At 43.1% G+C, this 18,713-nt stretch overlaps 1 protein-coding gene across 1 annotated transcript in view; it reads left to right on the top strand.

Moving 5' to 3' along the window:
- Positions 1-18,713, top strand: part of GTF3C1 (general transcription factor IIIC subunit 1) — an 81,449-nt gene that overhangs the window by 5,323 nt on the left and 57,413 nt on the right. Inside the window, 6 exon segments of the mRNA XM_063099730.1 lie at positions 2,524-2,543; positions 2,546-2,658; positions 2,660-2,700; positions 2,970-3,113; positions 6,178-6,274; positions 11,153-11,276. Coding sequence (XP_062955800.1) covers positions 2,524-2,543; positions 2,546-2,658; positions 2,660-2,700; positions 2,970-3,113; positions 6,178-6,274; positions 11,153-11,276 — 539 coding nt within the window.

Here is an 18,713-nt window from a genome sequence, read left to right on the forward strand (position 1 = left end):
CTGCTCCTTCTGCTTAGAAAGTTCTGCTCTTAGATCTTCACATCACCACTTTCTTTTCATCACTCAAGCTTCAGCCTAATGTCTCAAAGTGTTCCCCATTGCCCAGGCACCATCATATTACTCTTTTTGGTACCCAAAATGGTTTTAAGTGTTTACTTATGTCACCTTTTCTCACCAGACTATAAACTCCTTGAGGGTAGGGACTCTGTCCATCTCATTTCCTGCTGTATCTCTCATGTCTACAATATGTTGGCAGAAAGTCAGCTCCTAGAAATACATGTTGACTGCTGACTGTCGGGTTTGAAGTTGTAACCCTGACCTGTGTGTGGAATCTGAACTCTCAGTGTGACATCACCAAGCTGTTCAGGATATGGCCTCAGCTGACCCGTGGAGCTTCCCATCTTTCTGCTTCCCAGCTCATGGCCAAGTACCAGTGTCTGCCACACTGTACACCTGCCCCCCAGAGCAGGCATGTGCCTCCGCACCTCTGCAGCCAGGCAGGTTCTACTTCCTCGCCCTCTGCTTCTCACCTACCCAGCTTCCTGCTAACTCAAGAATCACCTCCTTGAGAGGTTTTCCTAATTACCACGCACATGCTCTGTTTACATACACATAGCTTTCAACTGGGGCTTCTCATATATACTATTTCACAGCCTCAACAACCAGAGCTTCTCTAAGTCAGGGAAGTTAGCACCTCATAGTGGAATTGTTCATTTTCTTGTTTTTTAGTAAACTGTGAGCTCCTTGAAGGTGGGTATAATTTTTATTTATCTTGGTATCCTGGTAATTTGCACAGTACTTTATTGTTGTTTGAGAACCTATAATGATGACCACAGTCAGAAAATTAGAACTGGCAAGAGTTAGTGAGACAGCTAATTGACAATAATTAACAGAAACATTGGAATTATGATAGTACAGAACAGCAAACTAATCTGAGCCATAAAATAAAGCAGCAAATCCTTGTCCTGTTTTCAAATTTTTTTTCCCAACTGACCTCTTTTAATTTAACTTAATGAGCCTATTTTGAGAAAAGAGGTGGTAGGTCCTAAGTTTGTGTCATTCAGACACATAAAGTGAACTCTTTTCCAAGATTCCTTTTGAAGATAGACTACAGACTTCTGTGACTTACACAGAACACTAACTATAGGTTACAAACAATGTAAAGGAAGTGCAGATAAAACAAAGGCAGCTTCTTTTTTCTTTTTGCCTGCTGGGTGGTAGAAGTAAAGTCGTCTGCTATGGGCAGGAGGAAGCAAAACTGTCAGACTGAGATAGACCTAGTGACCAGGAGCTTGTAAACAACACGGCTGGGGAGAGCAGGCGTTGGCTGCAGATGAGAGGGATTGGTAGCTTGTGGGTGCTTATGCGGGGACCCTTGGGGACTCCTTCATTACAAAAGGGAGGTCCTCCCATTGAGGCCAAGGCATGAGTGAGGGATGGGTTCTCTGCCAGCCCATCCTTGTGGGATCTCTTCACTCTGGGCCAGGGCTTGGACCCTGAGTGTGCACGAATGGAGCTGTCAGTGGGCTCAAGGCATCAGCAGAATGTAGCAGGCGAGCATTCTGGTGGAATCTCAACCATAAGAGGTGAGGGCTGCACAGTGAAGACTGGTAGGCCTCAGCAAGGAGATGAGCCTTCTCACTTGGGGCATCTTGACATACCTTACTAGGAAGTGTTTTTGGCTTCTTTTTCAGGCATTATTTTTCACACAGTCAAGTCAGCAGAAATAACTAGTGATTTATTCAAGGTCAAAATTGGACTGCAGGTCCACTGATTACACAGTTCAATGTTTTTGACTTTGCAGTTTGTTTTATCAGTCCAGAGCACTAGGTTAGTTCATTCACTTAACAAATATATGCATGGCCCCTCTATGCACTCAGATTATTCTAGGCACTGAGGATGTCTGGGGAGCAAGTTGACAAAGTGCCTGCTCTTACAGAACTTACATGTGAATGAGGGAGGCAAGGATGTCAGCAAAAAAATATGGCTGTTTCTGAGAATGCTCAGTGCTATGAAGGATATGGGGATGGTTGCGGCAGGGCTGGAACTCTAGTTAGCATGTTCTGGAACACCTGACTTGTTGACAGTGGGCTGTGACCTGAGTAATGAGAAGAAATTGGTCACCTTCAGGAGAAGAAAGCTGGACAGAGGAAGCAGCCAGGGCAATGACTCTGAGGCTTGTTTTAGGAACTGGGACACCATCGTGGGGGAGGAGCAGAGTCATGGAAGGTGAAATCACTGAGGCTGGGAGGGACTCTCAGGTCACGACAGGAGTTGGGATGGGTATGAGAGCCTCAGTAAGCCCTGGGATGGCTTCAAGCAAGGAAGTAACAAGCTCGGCTCTGTTCATTCAGCACGCTGTGCTGTTCTAAGACGCTGAAAACTTGCTTAGCTTTTGTGGGTATTGTGAACTCCTGAGAAGCAGCAGAAAATGATGATTCTGAAAGGTTCTACTTTTTCATATTTCAATTTTCTTGAAATCAATTAAACTTATTTTTTCATGTGGTTGTTCCCAATTTGCAGGTGGGGGAAGAAACTGATCATCGTTGCCTCCCAGGCCATGCGTTACAGGGCCTTGATAGGCTCAGAGGGGGACCCTGACCTGAAGCTTCCTGACTTCTCCTACTGCATCTTGGAGCGATTAGGCCGATCCCGGTGGCAAGGGGAACTGCAGCGAGACCTTCACAGCACTGCTTTCAAGTAAGGGGGAGCATATGCTCTCTGCTTTAAATCACTGGCTCACTGGTCATTGCACCCTGCAGCCCAAATGTAGGGGCCTGCTGACTTCTCTTCCATGAGGCATGGCTTTTCTTTCCAAGGCCATTCTCCCACAGTGACTATTCCCTGAGGTTGACTGGATGGGAGGTGTGTGTCTCTGATGTTTACATTCAAGTGAGAGACTGTACGTTGCAGGGCTGAAGCTGCCAACAGAGCAATGTGACACGGCCCACACTCTTTTTCTCCTTCAGGGTTGATGCCGGAAAGCTTCACTATCACAGGAAAATTTTAAACAAAAACGGGCTCATTACAATGCAGTCTCATGTGATCCGATTACCTACTGGTGCCCAGCAGCACTCGATTCTCCTCCTCCTGAACCGGTTTCATGTGGACAGGTATGGTTTGTAGAGAACAAAGCATTCGGTTCCTTTTATAGTGCAGCCATGTGTATCCTGCTTTTAAAAATCATAGAGGCCAGGTCATTTCTCCATCAGCCAAGAAGGATGTTGGTGCCAAGGGACAATAACTACGATGGCTTCCGGTGCTTTCTCTGAACCTCAGATGTACGGCCATCTAGCCAGGCATCTGCAATCTGATATTGGTGGAGCATTCATTGTGTCCCTGAGGCTTGCAGCTCTCTGTAAATTTGCTGTGGCTGAACCAGGAAAGAAGGCATATGCAGATTTCTACAGAGATTATGATTCCTTGAAAGATTTTGAGGAGATGAGGAAGGCTGATATCTTTCAAAGTGCAAAGTGGTTTTGGAATGCAAAGAATTTCTCTGGATAGAGTTTCATTGAAGTTTGTCACTGACCTGTGTTCCTGATCTACAAAACATGACTATGTGGGCTAAGGAATAGTTTCCTCTTGATAAACAATTAACAAATACAAAAAAAACCAAAAACATAAGGCCAAATCAGAATATGATTATCGCTTTTTTAAAAAGATATTATCTGTTTTTGATGAAAATAAGTCCTGTTCATTTAGAAAACCTGGAAATTATACAGACAAGAAAGGCAAAAAAGTACTTATAACCCCACAGCCTGACAATTGGAACTGTTAACATTTGGTGAAATTTTGGGGGGGTGTAAAAATAAAAGTAAATAAGTCAAATTTGATTTGTTATGGTGGCATAGATGTGGTTGAATTACGTCAATTTCAAATCCGATGTTTTTGCATCACACAACCTTATTAGTCAACTTACGTGGAAGAGATGGTGAGGTTCTGCTAAATGATTACAGTGCTTGATGTTGGCATTCTAGCTGGGTGACACAGTCAACACAATACAGCAAGCTGGTAAAATATGCACATTCCCTTCTGAGGAGCAGGGAGTCTCTGGGAGTGAGTAGGTTATCTCTGACTCTTTAATCCTTGCTATTGGGGTGACTAATTACCTGGGGTAGGAATGGGGCAAGAGGGAGCTGGCCAGTTAGCTCAATTGGTTAGAGTGCAGTATTGATAACACCAAGGTCAAGGGTCTGGATCCCTGTACTGGCCAGCCACCCAAAAATAAAGAGAAAGGAATGGGGGAAAGAAATGTTCCACCACCCTGCAGAGGTCTCAGCCTATATGCGATAGCCCCATGCTTGTGGGAGGGGTGAAAGCCAGATTGGGAAAGGTCAAGCAGATGCAGGACCTAAGAAAAGCAGCCCTTGTTTGAGTAAGCTTTGAGCCCCCAAGTGCTTGGCTACTAGCACTCTAGTGGAGTGGGCAGTACGCAGGGATAGTTGGGGGCAGGTGGGCATACCCTTCCCTGGATTCTGTTATTCTCCCCTGGCCAGTTGGCAGAGTCCCTGCTCTTTGCCCCAGTGGCAGGTGCACTCTCTAAAAGGAAAGGGAGTAAACACTGAGTATTAAGTGTAAGTTTAAAGTTTACTGTGCCTACTACATTGCATGTGGCTTGGCCTAGAGAAAGTGCTTGATACATGTGTGTAGATTGTCTGTCTATTGACTGGATTTCCAGGAGTGAAACTCACCTCTGTACTCCTGTCAAATGTCTTGTAGTCGTGATTGGTCTTCAAACCTGTACACTGTCAAAATGCCCTGACCTCCTAATTTGTCCTTTAACCTATGTTTTGGAAATACCATATTGGAGAGAGTCATGTTTTCCGGAATTGACATTTTAATTAGTCCTACTGTCCATTAGTTAAATTAACTGTATCACTAAACTCATAACTGGTGTGTAGCCACTGATCTACAAAGAACATAGCATGGCAGCCATAGAGTAGGTGAGAGAACAATGGATTAAGTCAAGATCTGTATTTCAGTCTTTTTCTCTTACTTGAACACGGTCACTTGACCTCTTTGAACCACTTTTTCCTCTTGTGTAAGATGGCCATGACACAGTGCTTCCTATACATGGTAGCTCATATGCAGTAAATCTCTGGCACTTCATTTCTTCTTTCATTCATTGAAAGGCAGTACACATGGAGAAGTGTGTGCAGTTTTGGGATCCCATACGTGTGTTATCCTTCACCCAGACTGTGGGTCAAGCCAAGCTGTCCTTGTCCAGCTCAGCTGGCTGCACAGATCCTCCCTGTGCCCATCTCCCAGCCTCCCCTCAACACACAGCCAAGAGGCCTCAGCTCTTTTTAGTAGCTTCTTTTGGTGGCCATTAGCTTGGAAGTATTTATCACGACTTCCACGTCACAGCGGAAATGAGATGGAAGGTGGGATCAGTCAGGCCAGTGAAGTTAGAGATAGAAACCAGGGCTTCAGAATCAGAGAGGTGTCACTAGGTAGAGAGAGTACTGGATTCAGAGGAAGAAGACCTAGATCTTGTTGGGTCTGAATTTTGGATAAGCCTGTTAACTTCTTTATGAAATAGCCCCCATCCTTTTTCACCGAGTGATTTATGAAGAAATATATGAGATGCTTCCTAAATTTTAAACTATTATAAAAATGTAAGGCATTTAAAAGAATCATTAAAGTTTTAGCCCTACAGTATAGTCTGTATACTGCCACTAGTCAGATGACCTTGGATATGTGACTGAGCTGCTCAGAGACACAGTCTCTCTAGCTGCAAAATGTGGGAGTTGGGCTGGATGATCTTTGAGACCTAAGACTAAGGTTCTGTATTTGCTGTGTTGTCAGTTAAGTACTGCCTTGTTTTTTTTTTTTTTTTTAAAAGATGACCGGTAAGGGGATCTTAACCCTTGACTTGGTGTTGTCAGCACCACGCTCACCCAGTGAGCAAACCGGCCATCCCTATATAGGATCCGAACCCATGGCCTTGGTGTTATGAGCACTGCACTCTCCCGAGTGAGCCACAGGCCGGCCCGAGTACTGCTTTGTTATCTTTCTTTTTTTTTCTGATGGCTGGCTGGTTGCCTAGTTATCTTTAAAAAACAGGCAGAGGGCTGGCCAGTTAGCTTAGTTGGTTAGAGCATGGTGCTGATAAAAAACTGGCAGTCTTTAGCAATAGATTTGAAAAAATGAACTGGTTGGTGTTTCTTGCAGGAGGAGCAAATATGACATCCTCATGGAGAAGCTTTCAGTTGTGCTGAGCACGCGGAGTAAGCAGATGGAGACACTAGCAAAGCTGCGAGAAGAACTGGTAAGCCTGGGGGCTTTCATGTGCTGGGCAGAATTGGATCTGTACTGCGGCTGGGAGATCTTTGGCAGTTGTAGATTAACAAATTGCAACCCAGAGCCCTGTTATGGACTTGAAACAAGTGGGATTTTCCTTTGTTTTACAGAATGAGAAACTGCTCAGTCCTTCGTTTAAATTCTTGGTCTTGACTGACTTCTATTTTCCCCTGGGGTTGTTCTAGGACCTGCTATCAAAGTTCATATGAAATGGCAGATCTTGGCATTTAGATATACCTACGTAATGAAGCTTGTAATTTTGTTCCCAGTGGTTTCTACTGAAATAACAGAGTGACTGTAGTGAGAAGGAGGTGAGACGACATGTGGAGAAAAGCAATTATTGGCCTGCTCTGTCTTTGGGCACAGGAGTAGAGGCAGAGATAAAGTGAAGAAAGCGTGGAAGGACACTGTATCCAGTCTGATCCGAGCAGCCTTCAGTGGAAGTTAGAAAAAGCCAGCACTGGAAATAGGAGGAAAATAAGATTGCCCTAGGTTAAACCATAGCACTTAAAACTTAAAATGTGAAGTCAAGTTTTTTGGGTACTAGTAATTAGTCCCCAAAGGGATATGGTCTACAGTCTCATCACAGCCACCTGTGCTGCACTGGTGATGCTCTAGTCTCTGATCTCTTTGTTCAGAGGAGGAGGCAATATCCTTCCCATTGCTGGATGTATATTTCATGCCCACATCCCTATAAAGCAGAGGTTACAAACTGAAGGCTTGTGGGTCAGACTTGGCCTGTTAAATACATTTGACCTAGCATTTCTTCTTTTCTCTCTCTTTTTTTTTTTTTGGTGGCTGGTTGGTATGGGATTCTGAACCTGTGACTTTGGTGCCAGCACCATGCTCTCCTAAGTGAGCTAACCAGCCAGCCAGACCTAGCATTTTTTTTTAAATTGAGATTTCACATAAAAATCTAGGTTTCCCTTGCAAAATCAGAAGCTCTGGTCAGCCTGGGCCTGCAGTCTCATGACAGCAGCTAGCTGGAGCTCTTGCCAGCCCCTCTGTCCCCCACTTCCTGTCTTCTCTCAGAAACCAAGGCAGAGTCTGTCATTTGTCATATGTGTGCACTGCTGTTTGTGGTAAGAGAGAAATGTTTCTCTATATCTGAGTCTCTATCAAAGGTGGAAAATAAAAGGCAGACTGAGAAAGCCTCTCCCGGGAGACCCTAGTAGAAATAAAGAGAATTCTTCCATGCTTAATGAACAAATATCTGGCCGCTTTGTTCGTTCATATTACTTGCCCAGCCCACTCAGGTCACTTGGGGCAGGGAGACAGGGCTAGTCTGGTCTCCCATCAGCACTGTGGGCCATGTAAGCAGCAAGATTTGACTGTGACAGGACATTCTTTCATTTATTGATTTAGGAGATACTTCAGTGAGTATCTCCTTTGAATTGAACTGTGTTCCACACGAAGGTGACAAAAGTTAACGAGAGTGGCAGGTCTCAAACTGTCATGGAGCTGTCCAGTGGGAGGGTCAGGCATGTGAAGAATGCATCTGAGCTCGGTGGAAGGACAGGTGTGCTTTCGTTAGCGAGCTGGGAAGCTTTATTATTATTTATTTATTTATTTATTTATTTATTTATTTATAATTTTATTTTGTCTATATACATTGTAGCTGATTATTGCTCCCCATCACCAAAACCTCCCTCCCTTCTCCCTCCCCCCTCCCCCCCAACAATGTCCTTTCTGTTTGCTTGTCGTATCAACTTCAAATAATTGTGGTTGTTATATCTTCTTCCCCCCCCCCCGGTTTTTGTGTGTGTGTGTGTGTGTGTGTGTGTGTGTGAATTTATATATTAATTTTTAGCTCCCACCAATAAGTGAGAACATGTGGTATTTCTCTTTCTGTGCCTGACTTGTTTCACTTAATATAATTCTCTCAAGGTCCATCCATGTTGTTGCAAATGGCAGTATTTCATTCTTTTTTATAGCTGAGTAGTATTCCATTGTGTAGATGTACCACATTTTCCGTGCTGGGAAGCTTTATAGAGCAAGTTGGGGTCAAGCTGAGCTTGCTGCAAGGTGACTGAGGAAATGGTATCCAGGCAAAGGGCAGCAGCTCGAGCAACGCCGTGGAGTTGTGGGAGGTTGTGGGATGTGTTGAAAGGTCGGCAGTAATCCAGAGGATAGTGGTGGCAATGTGCTGGAGATGTGGCCAGAAAGGCAAGTTGGGGCTGCTTCAGAAAGGTCCTGAGTGCCCACCTGAGCAGTTGAGACGTCAGCCTTTAAACTTGTGAACTGCTAGTGATGGCGTACAAGTGGAGAAGCTACAGGAAGAGAGGGGTGTTAGGAAGATGAACTGAGGGAGGGAAGAAGATTGGCTGGGCAGATGACAATGAGGGCTTGAATTGTTGGAGGACAAACTAACAGGACCTGGTGAGTGACTGAGGCAGGATGCAGAGGTGAATGAAGAAGATGGCTCTTAAGATGAAGCCCGTGTTTGGGCTCGAGTGGCCGCAGCTCGCACAGGCAGACTGCATGTCTGTGTGCTCTCTGCCAGAGTCCCCGCTATGGGACAGTGCCTGTCCCCAGGAGACATCTAGTAAATATTTACTGAATGAAAGTTGGAACAAAGTACAGAGTACAGAAAGAGGAACAAATTTGGGTGATGAGGCAGATGACAAATTTGATTTTACGATTTATTGTATGAAGATCTTCTGGGACGTTCCCCTGATGTCTAGTTGGCAGCTGGAAATAGGGGTCAGGGCGAGGTGAGCAGGATTTGGTGAATAATTAGCCTGTAGATGAGGTTGATGACATGAATATGGATGCTGTCTTTTCACAGCGAGGGGTTGAGGGGGTTCCTATTGCTCCTTTTTCTTTTTGCTCGGCAGATTGTGTGAGTCTTTGAAGGCTAAAAAAAAAATAATAATAATAATTATATAAATAATTATATAAATAACATATAAATATATTTATATATATTATAAATATATATATTTATATATATTATAAATATATATATTTATATATATATTATAAATATATAAATATATATATTTATAATATATATAATATATAAATATATATATTTATATATATAATAATAATAATAAACAAAGTAAAAAATAATAATAATAATGTAGATGAAAAAGCATGGCCTGCACATGAGGCTGCCCATTGGTATCCCTTGCAGCAAGAATGTGATTAGGATTATTTTGGTTGTATCAGCCTTGCAAAAATAAGAGTGATAGGATGGATGTACTCATCAGCATTGTGTTGGAACTTCACAGATAGACCATATTTTAATGTTATAATTTTTTTTTTTTTTTTTTTTTTGGACGCTGGCTTGTACAGATATCAAACCCTGGACCTTGGTGTTATCAAGTCCCCAGAAAGCAGGACTACATCCTCCTCCTTCACTTGGGATGGTCCAGGGCTCAGTACCATATGGGGTTTGATGGATGAGTTTCCATGGGGTCTTTCCATGGTGCTGGGGGCGTGGCTAGATTAATGATAGGTGCCATTTTCCAGCCAGTGGGTTCGAATGAGCCGTATGGGAGTCATCTGTATTTTTTTGATAGCCATATGTTCTGCCACCCAATGGCCAGAGTGCTGGCTCGTCTGAGAGTTGCTCACACATATGTGGTAGCAGCAGCCCACAGACATTTGCTCCTTATCTCTCCCCCAGAGTGTAAGAGGAAACCTGTAAGACTCAACAAATAGCTCTTAGTCACGAGTACCTCCTGTCCATAAACGAGACCAGCAGTGACTTGCCTCACCGCTCCAGGGTTGCAGAATCAGATGGTGGCAGTGGCTAGGAGGGCGGTGTAAATGAGCGAAATGGGCCATGTGTAAAAATCCTGTGATAGCAGTATAGATTTAAGAAATTAGCTTTCCTCTTAACTACCTTTAGAGAAAAGCAGCACAAAAATGATGATAAATGGCAACTGACCTTCAGTTTTATTGTCCAAAGATCTAATAGGGAACAGGAAGGCATCGATACCCTGGAGACATGCAGGGAAGTACCTGACACTGGCTGTGAGGAGCTGTGATCCTGGCATTAGTAGCCAGATCTCAGTTTTTCAGGAGAAGCTGGAATCTGGTTTTTTTTAAATATGAAATCTCTCACTTTTCAATGTTGACAAGTAAGTAAAAAAAAAAAAAAAAAAAAAATGTAGATGAAAAAGCATGGCCTGCACATGAGGCTGCCCATCGGTATCCCTTGTGGCAAGGATGTGATTAGGATTATTTTGGTCGTATCAGCCTTGCAGAAATAAGAGTGATAGGATGGATGTACTCATCAGCATCGTGTTGGAACTTCACAGATGGACCACATTTTAAATAATGTTATAATTTTTTTTTTTTTTTTTTTTTTTGGAGGCTGGCTTATACAGGGATCAAACCCTGGACCTTGGTGTTATCAGCACTATGCCCTAACCAACTGAGCTAACCAGCCAGCCCCCAAAACTTTTTTTTAAATCTAATTTTTTCCTGTTTGTTCCACTGCCTGTGGAAGGTGTGTGTGTGTGTGTTAATAATTAATACCTTCACTTGCTAAAAAATCAATATGAAAAGGTGTCAAGTGAAAAGTCTCCTTTTATCTCTACCTCCACCTGCTTCATTCTCAGCTCTATATGTACCCTTTCAGTATCTCTTTAGGTAAATCTCTTTCCCCCTCTTGTGATCAAGAGGTACAATCACTTACATACTGCTCAGGACCCTATTTTGTTCCTATGACAATGGAACTTGGCAATCTTCCTTTGTTAGTACCTCCAGCATTTCCCCATTTAAGATAATCAATTAACTCAAGTCCCGAACTTGTGTTTGTTTACATGACTCCTTCGTAGTTCCAAACATCTTGCTTGCACCTAACAGTAGCTTTTAAACTATGTTTTGGCAGGGGCTGTGTGAAAGGACCTTTAAGCGTCTGTACCAGTACATGCTGAACGCCGGTCTAGCCAAGGTGGTCTCCATCCCCTTACAAGACATTCACCCTGAATGTGGACCTTGTAAGACAAAGAAAGGTAAAGGCAGAGTTTCGGCTTCTGTTCCCTTGGCTGGCCGGCTGGCGGCTTTCACTTTTCCCTCCTAAGCCTTTCTCTATGATCACGTTCTGCCTTGCAGTGTGATGATTTCACATATTTATTTAACTCTTTATTCCTCAGTCCCTCGCTCAGGACCTTCTCTGTAAAGAGTGGCCAGAAAATGTTTGCTGAACAAAAGCACTTCTAACTCTCAGTAGACATTTCTATGTGGGTATCCCCCAACATCTCAGATTCATGGTGTCCAAAAAACAAGTTCATGTTTTCCGTTTTACACTAAGCCACTGTTCATTCTTTAGTCAGTCTTTTTTAAGTACTTGCTCTGTGTTTCATGATCTTGTCATCTAGTCCTATAAGGTAGGTGGTTTATCACCACTGTAAGAAAATTAAAGTTAAGAGATGCTGAATAACTTACATAAGGTTAAGCAATCAGTATGTGGCAGAGGTGGGATTTGAACCTTCTAAGAAAGGTAAACCAAGGACGATAGACTATAAACCTTTAAAACCTTCTATAGTCTTTATTTTTCTCTATTCTTGATTTTTGTCCCATGCTGTTTAGCCCTCCTGATTAACCAAAATCATTTTTGTTTTATTTTTATTTTATTTTTTTAAAAAGATGACCGATAAGGGGATCTTAACTCTTGACTTGGTGTTGTCAGCACCACACTCTCCCAAGTGAGCTGACTGGCCATCCTATATAGGGATCCGAACCCGTGGCCTTGGTGTTATAAGCACCACACTCTCCCAGGTGAGCCAGGGGCCGACCCAACCAAAATCATTTTAAAAGCTGAGGGTCAGTGATGACAGTCGAAGTACATGCATTTATCTGCACTCCACCCAAACTTCACCACAGTGATGATAAGGGATATAAAAAGAATAAACCCACAAGCACAAAGAGAATAAGACAGGAAATGACTGTAGGGAGCCGTCAACAGCATTTTGATGCTCAAGGGAAGATGGACACATGGTAACCAACTGAGTAGACTGGGAAAACTAAATGCCTATGAAGGGTGATAGCCAAGAATTGACACCTCAGAACTCGAAAAAAACCTAAAAAATTGGAGATTCCAGGCACCTTTGAAAGCACACGTGTGGGGAGTGTCTTAGTTTTCTGTTACTTATAGCAATATCTGAAACTGGGTAATTTATAGAGAAAAGAAATTTATTTTTTACAGTTGTGGAGGCTGGGAAGTCTAAGGTCCCAGAGGTGCATCTGGTGGGAACCTTCTTCCTGGTGGGAACTCTCTGCAGATTCCCAAAGTGGCACAGGGAATCACATGGCTTAAGGGCAAGAGTGTGTGCTAAAATGCTTCTTCATCTCCTTATAAAGCCACCAGTCTACTCCTGTGAAAATCCATTAATCCATTAACTCATTAATCTGTGAATGGATTAATCTTGAGTTGCTCTGCCCTCAAGATCCAGTCACCTCTTAAAGGCCCTACCTTTCAAATACCATATTAGGATTTCCCACCCTCTTAGTACTGTTGTAATGGAGTTTGCATTGCAACATGAACTTTGGAGGAGACAAACGTTCAAACCATAGCAATGGGGCTAGAGACAAAAAGATTCGTTGATACTCTGTGTGAAAGAAGTTGCACCCCAGGTCCCCTCCCCTACTTTGCATAGCCAGATAAGATGCTTCTTTCCACAGACAGAGGTCTGGAGTTATCTCAAGGGACCATGCACCAGAGGGTTTTCGAACTCACAGACCTGAGAACAGGCTGGGGACAGGGTGCTGTGCTGGAAATGGAATATATGCGATAATCATTAAAAGATGAGACTCCTCTCAGCTGCCTTTCCCAACTTGGCTGTCTCTTGATCTAGTCTGTCACTTGATAGGGAACATCATTCTGTAGCTTCTTAAAAGAGAAATGGGCTCCTAGAACTATTTGTCTCCTAGAACACTGACAGCCAGACTTACATTCCTCTAGACCAGAAGCTGGAGGCTTCTATTCTGAAGAAACTGACCAGTCCAAGAGAAAAGTCCTCCAGATACTGAAATTTGGGGGTTTCCCAACAAAATAGTTGTCCCTGCTGTCTCTCCCTTTACTGGAGCCCACATGGTGGCAACCTTTTCCTTCCTCTTGCCCACCCTCTAAAACATTGGGCAGCATTTTAATGCTTCATCAAATATTTGAGGGAAACTCTAGCATTAATGTAAGAGAAACAAACAAACCTAGGAAACAGAAACAGCAGGGAGCAGAAGAAAACTTAAAAGTAAAAAAAGAGTCCTCAGAAAAGAGTAGATACTATATCCATGCAACCAGAGCATAGGCTGCAAAGAAGCAACATGCAGAAAATTAAAAAGAGCTCTTAGAAATAAAAGAATAAAAGAAATATGACTATTACAATTAAAGATTTATAGAATGGGAGATTGTAAGATAAAGTTGAGAAAATCTCCCAGAAAGAACAAAATTCAAAAGAGATGGAAAATGGGAGTTGAAATTAATAGCCCGAGCTTAAAAGGTCCAATGTCCACGTAACAAGGGTTCCAGAGAAGGAGGTAAACGCATGTACACAGAGGATTGATTGGAGAGGAGGAGATTAGGAGAAATGACACAAGGAACTTGCCCAGATCCGAAGGACATAAGTTTCCAGATCAAAAGACCTACTGGGTTCCTAGCATAATGAACATAAAGAAACCCATGCCGAGATGCAGCATCCCGAGATTTCAGAAATGTGGGGATAAAGACCCTCCGGAGAGGACACCTCAGACTTCCCAATGGTAACTGAAGCTGGAAGACATGGTACCAGCACTGTCAAAATTTTGAAGGAAACAGACTTTCAGTCTGGAGTCCTTTGTCCAGCTTCACCATCAATCAGCACTGAGAATAAGGATGAGTTCACACATGTCCACACTCAAACAGTTTATCTCCATGTTCCTATTAGGGAGCTCCTGGTAGATGTACACCATCAAATGACAGAACTAACCAAGAGGCAGGAAAGCGTGGCGTCCAGGAAGCAGGGGCAGGTGAAGGAAAACTTGGGGCTGTTGTGAAGTGATACAACAGGACGACAGGCCCAAAGAGCAGCCAGTTCTGATGAGTGGATGGGCGAGGGCTCCAGAGTGGTGGAAGTCCATGCAAGTGACGGGTTGCTGAGGGCGTGTGAATGAGAGAGTCTGAGCATGAATTAGTTATAGGCGTGTAGAAAACCAACCAAATAGGAAAGAGTGAAGTTATTAATTCTAAGGACAAACAAAAGGTGTACAAGAAAAAAGTGCTTAGGGACTGTGTGCTTGACTGTGGGCATAGGAAATAAGCACGGAGAGTGGCTTCATTAACACATCTCTGTGGAATGTGTGCTGAAGGAGGACTTCCCCTTGCCCCCAGCACTTAGCTCCGTGCCCTGTGGAAGTAGGCAGCCACATTTGTCAGGAGAGTACAGACCGCCAGTCTGAGGGATCTTGGCTTCTTCCTTTATTATCTAGCTTAGTTAATGGAATCACTGCTGAGAAAAGTCTGAGAAGATGGTAACACACAGACAATTACAATACTGCAGGTATATTAACAAAGAGAGGAGCAGCTGGGAGGTAGGGAAGCCCTCCTAGAGCAGAACTTCATCTTCAAGTCCCTTGTTCTTAACACATTCCTCATTGCTGACTAAATGTGCGAGTGATCAAATGACTGGAACTCCTCAAGGTAAAGAGGGGGTGGCATCAGCCTTTAAGTAGAGAGGAAGTTAGAAAGGATTGCTGGGTCCTGTGGCAAGGAAGAAAAGGTTCGCAGAACTCAGAGGTGGCCTGAGGAATTTAACTGTTAGGGGATTCCTCAGTATTGGACTTGGAAGTCTGATCTGAATGCTTAAAATACTCATGGACTGTGGATCTGCTGGAAAAGTGTTAAAAATAAACAGACTGGAGTAATTTTATCTTTAAAGTAAAGAGAAATTAAGGAGAAACTTAGTTCCTTAAAGAACCTTCTTTGCTGGGCAGGCAACCATGGATAAAGGCTTCTCCCAGGCGTGAGATCCCTGGAAATTCAAACTAACCATTTGAAGCTAACAGATACCTGACTGGACTTCGAAGTAAGAAGTCCTGGATTAGAATTCTTATTCCATCACTTTCTGGTGGGGTGGCCTTCAGCAAGTTATTATTTGACTTTTCTATACCTCAGTTTCCTCCTCTGAATTATCCTGGGTAATAGTACCCACTTTCCAGGGTGTTGTGAGGCTTACAGGTGGCAGTGTACACAGAGTGTTGTGGGGCGAACACACAGAAGAATTCAAGACTGGCGTCAGTGTTGTAGTTTTTTTTAGCTCTTTATTTAGTGTTGCAGCTCTTTGTTCAGTATTACAGCGCTTTATTGCTTGCAAGCAAGGAGAGCACTGGAGGGCAGAAAACTCCCAAGCCAGTGTCTCCCAGAACAAGGGAAATGACCCCCTCATATAGCCTAATTCCTGCCCTCCTCCCTCCTAGGTTCTCGTTTAAGTCCTCTTATGTAAATGAGGGATGCTGTCCTGCTAATTTGGATTGGCTGACTGTGGGACACAGTCCGTGGGTCACTTTAGGAGCCTAATTTGCCTCTGGCCCCTGGGGGAGGGGTGTGAGACTGCTGTTATCTCATAGGGGGCGGGCCCAAGAAGCGAGCAGGGTAAATGGCAGGGGCTCGAGTTTTCAGTGGAGCATGGAGTTTCTAAAACAGTTTCTCAAGTGGAAAAGGGTAAGGCTCAACAATTTAAAATGCTTAGGGTTCCTGCAGCAAGAGCAGGGCCCACACGCTGGTGGCATGTAGGTCCCATCTAGCAATGTATCTTGCTTGGCTCATAGTGTTTGTTTTCATTGAATTAGTTGTTGCCATTTAATAATCACTGATTTTCACCTAAAAAGTCTCACTTTCAGGTTCTCTGTAAAAATAAAATAGGCAACATGGAGCTTTATTTCATTAGTAGCAACATGGTAGGCAGAGAGGGGCTGCACCCTTTTGATGGGGCTTGCCTTCCCCCATTCACCAAGGACACCCTGCTTGCCACCATCTAACCTGCAGCCTGCTTCATTCTTGTATGTCATCTGCCTGACCCTTGAAGGTATGTCCTCCCACAGGACCTGTCCCACAGTGAGCAGTCCTAGTTCTCTTGAGGCCTGGGGCTGGGAGGACTTCCTAAAAGAAAGGTCAGCATGACTCAGAGCACCGGTAGTGGTAGCTTTGGCTCCTTGTGCAGGGATAAGAGGACAGGCACCCTAGATGAAAATTAGAATGTTTAGACTGTCACACCCACGCACACATGCATGCACTCTGAGCCTGCTCTGATTGCAGGAGGCTCTTCTCCCTCCCAGGGTAGTCTCTCCCCACATTGTCACCCAGCTTCTCTGCTGCTCAGGCTTGAAACCAGGGCATGTCACCAGCCTTTCCTGCACTTTGCCTGGCACATCCATCTCAGTTATTATCTGTGTGGCTTTTTTCCAGCTAGGTCATGAGCTAGTCAAGAGTGATGGCCATACCCTTAATGTCCTTAATGCCTGTGCAGTGTCGGCTTGGAACAGAATAAGCGCTAAGTTAATGTTTAACAAATTTCATCTAATTAAATGGAACTTTAGTGACTTTCCGTGTGCAAGCAACAGCTGAATGCACAGTTTTCAGGAGTTTTTTGCCTTGAGCTTTGTCATTCTGGTTTGCAAAATTAACATAAAACCTTCCTTCTAAGGCATTATGGAGTAGAGAAGACTTAATAAATAAAGATGATGTATTATTTCATGTAAATTTACAAATGTGCCTGGATATGTATGAGTTACTTCTAAAATTCCTTAAATAGTTTGGACTTAGACATATTTCAAGTGCAAATTTCACTGGACAGAAAGCCACAATGATCTGTTTTGCAAAAAACAAAAAACCTTGGTAATAAAAACAGTCTCCCTGAAATGATGTTTTGCAAATTTAGATTATTTTCTTCAAGTATTTACTAGTCATCCTGTGTTTATTAAATTGTGCTGAGAAATGGAAGGAAGAGAAATAGAAGTTAATTTTGCCGTCCTTCAGAAAACTATGTGGTTGGAAGCTAGACTGGGGTGGTCACTTGAGTGGGTTTTCCAGGTTTGGTGACAAGATGAGGCCAACATTGAAGGGGAAGGGGTGGTAAAGTATCTGTGCTCCACTGTTTATGATGTGGACTCTCCCCATGGCTGTTGCCCCTGTGACTTAATAAGTTCAACAAGATTTCAGGACACAAGATTACAAAAATCTGTTGTATTTCTATACACTTGTAATGAATAATCTGAAAATGAAATTAAGAAAACAAATCTGCTTACAATAATTTAGGAATAAATTTAACAAAAGAAGTGCAAAATGTATACTCTGAAAGCTACAAAACGTTGTTGAAAGAAATTTAATGTCTAAGTAAATGGAAAATCATCTCTTGTTCATGGATCATTGTTAAGATGGTAACACTCTCCAAACTAGTCAACTGATTCAACACAATCCCTATCAGAATCCCAGCTGACTTCTTTGTAGAAATTGACAGGCCAGTCCTAAAGTTCACAGGGAATTGCAAGGGACCCAGAAAGCTAAAATAACTCTGAAAAAGAAGAATGATATAGGAGAACTCACACTTCCTACTTTCAAAGCTTATTACAAACGAACAGTAATCAAGACAGTGTGGTCCTGCCATAAGGATAGACATATAGATGAATGGAATAGAATTGAGAGGCCAGGGGCCGGCCCGTGGCTCACTCGGGAGAGTGTGGTGCTGATAACACCAAGGCCACGGGTTCGGATCCCATATAGGGATGGCCGGTTGCTCACTGGGTGAGCATGGTGCTGACAACACCAAGTCAAGGGTTAAGATCCCCTTACCGGTCATCTTTTAAAAAAAAAGGAAAGAATTGAGAGGCCAGAAATAAACACATACATTGATGGTCAGCTGGTCTTCTGCAAGGTTGCCAAGACCATTCAATGGAGCAAAAATGGCCAGTCACAAAAGGCCATTACGTTTATAGGAAAGTCCTGGATAGGGAAATCTAGACGTAGATTAGTCAGTGCTTAGGGCAGGGGTGAGGGGATAGAGGAATGATAGCTAAAGGGTCTGAGGTGATGAAAATGTCCTAAAATTGGTGATGGGTACACAGACCTGTGAATACACTAGTCCCCCCTTATCCATAGGGAATACGTTCCAAGACCCACAGTGGACGCCTGAAATCATGAATAGTACTAAACCCTGTATATACTATGTTTTTTCCATCTGATTAAAAATAATTAAAAATAAGCAAGGTTTAAGTTAAAAGCAACAAAAGTGATTAAAGGATACTAGTGAAAAAAATGAATAGTAACTACCGTAATTAATAATTAAGATAAATAAAAGAAGCAAACACATTTTAATATGGCAAAAACTATTAAAAGTGAGGGCTTAAAAGAAGGGGGTTAAAATCCCCAAGAGTGTGAATTCCTGGGCCTGAGTAACTTCTGCAGGGGCATAGGCACCTCTCCC

This window comes from Cynocephalus volans, chromosome 6 (assembly GCF_027409185.1).
Source record: "Cynocephalus volans isolate mCynVol1 chromosome 6, mCynVol1.pri, whole genome shotgun sequence".
In the NCBI taxonomy this organism is placed as follows: domain Eukaryota; kingdom Metazoa; phylum Chordata; class Mammalia; order Dermoptera; family Cynocephalidae; genus Cynocephalus; species Cynocephalus volans.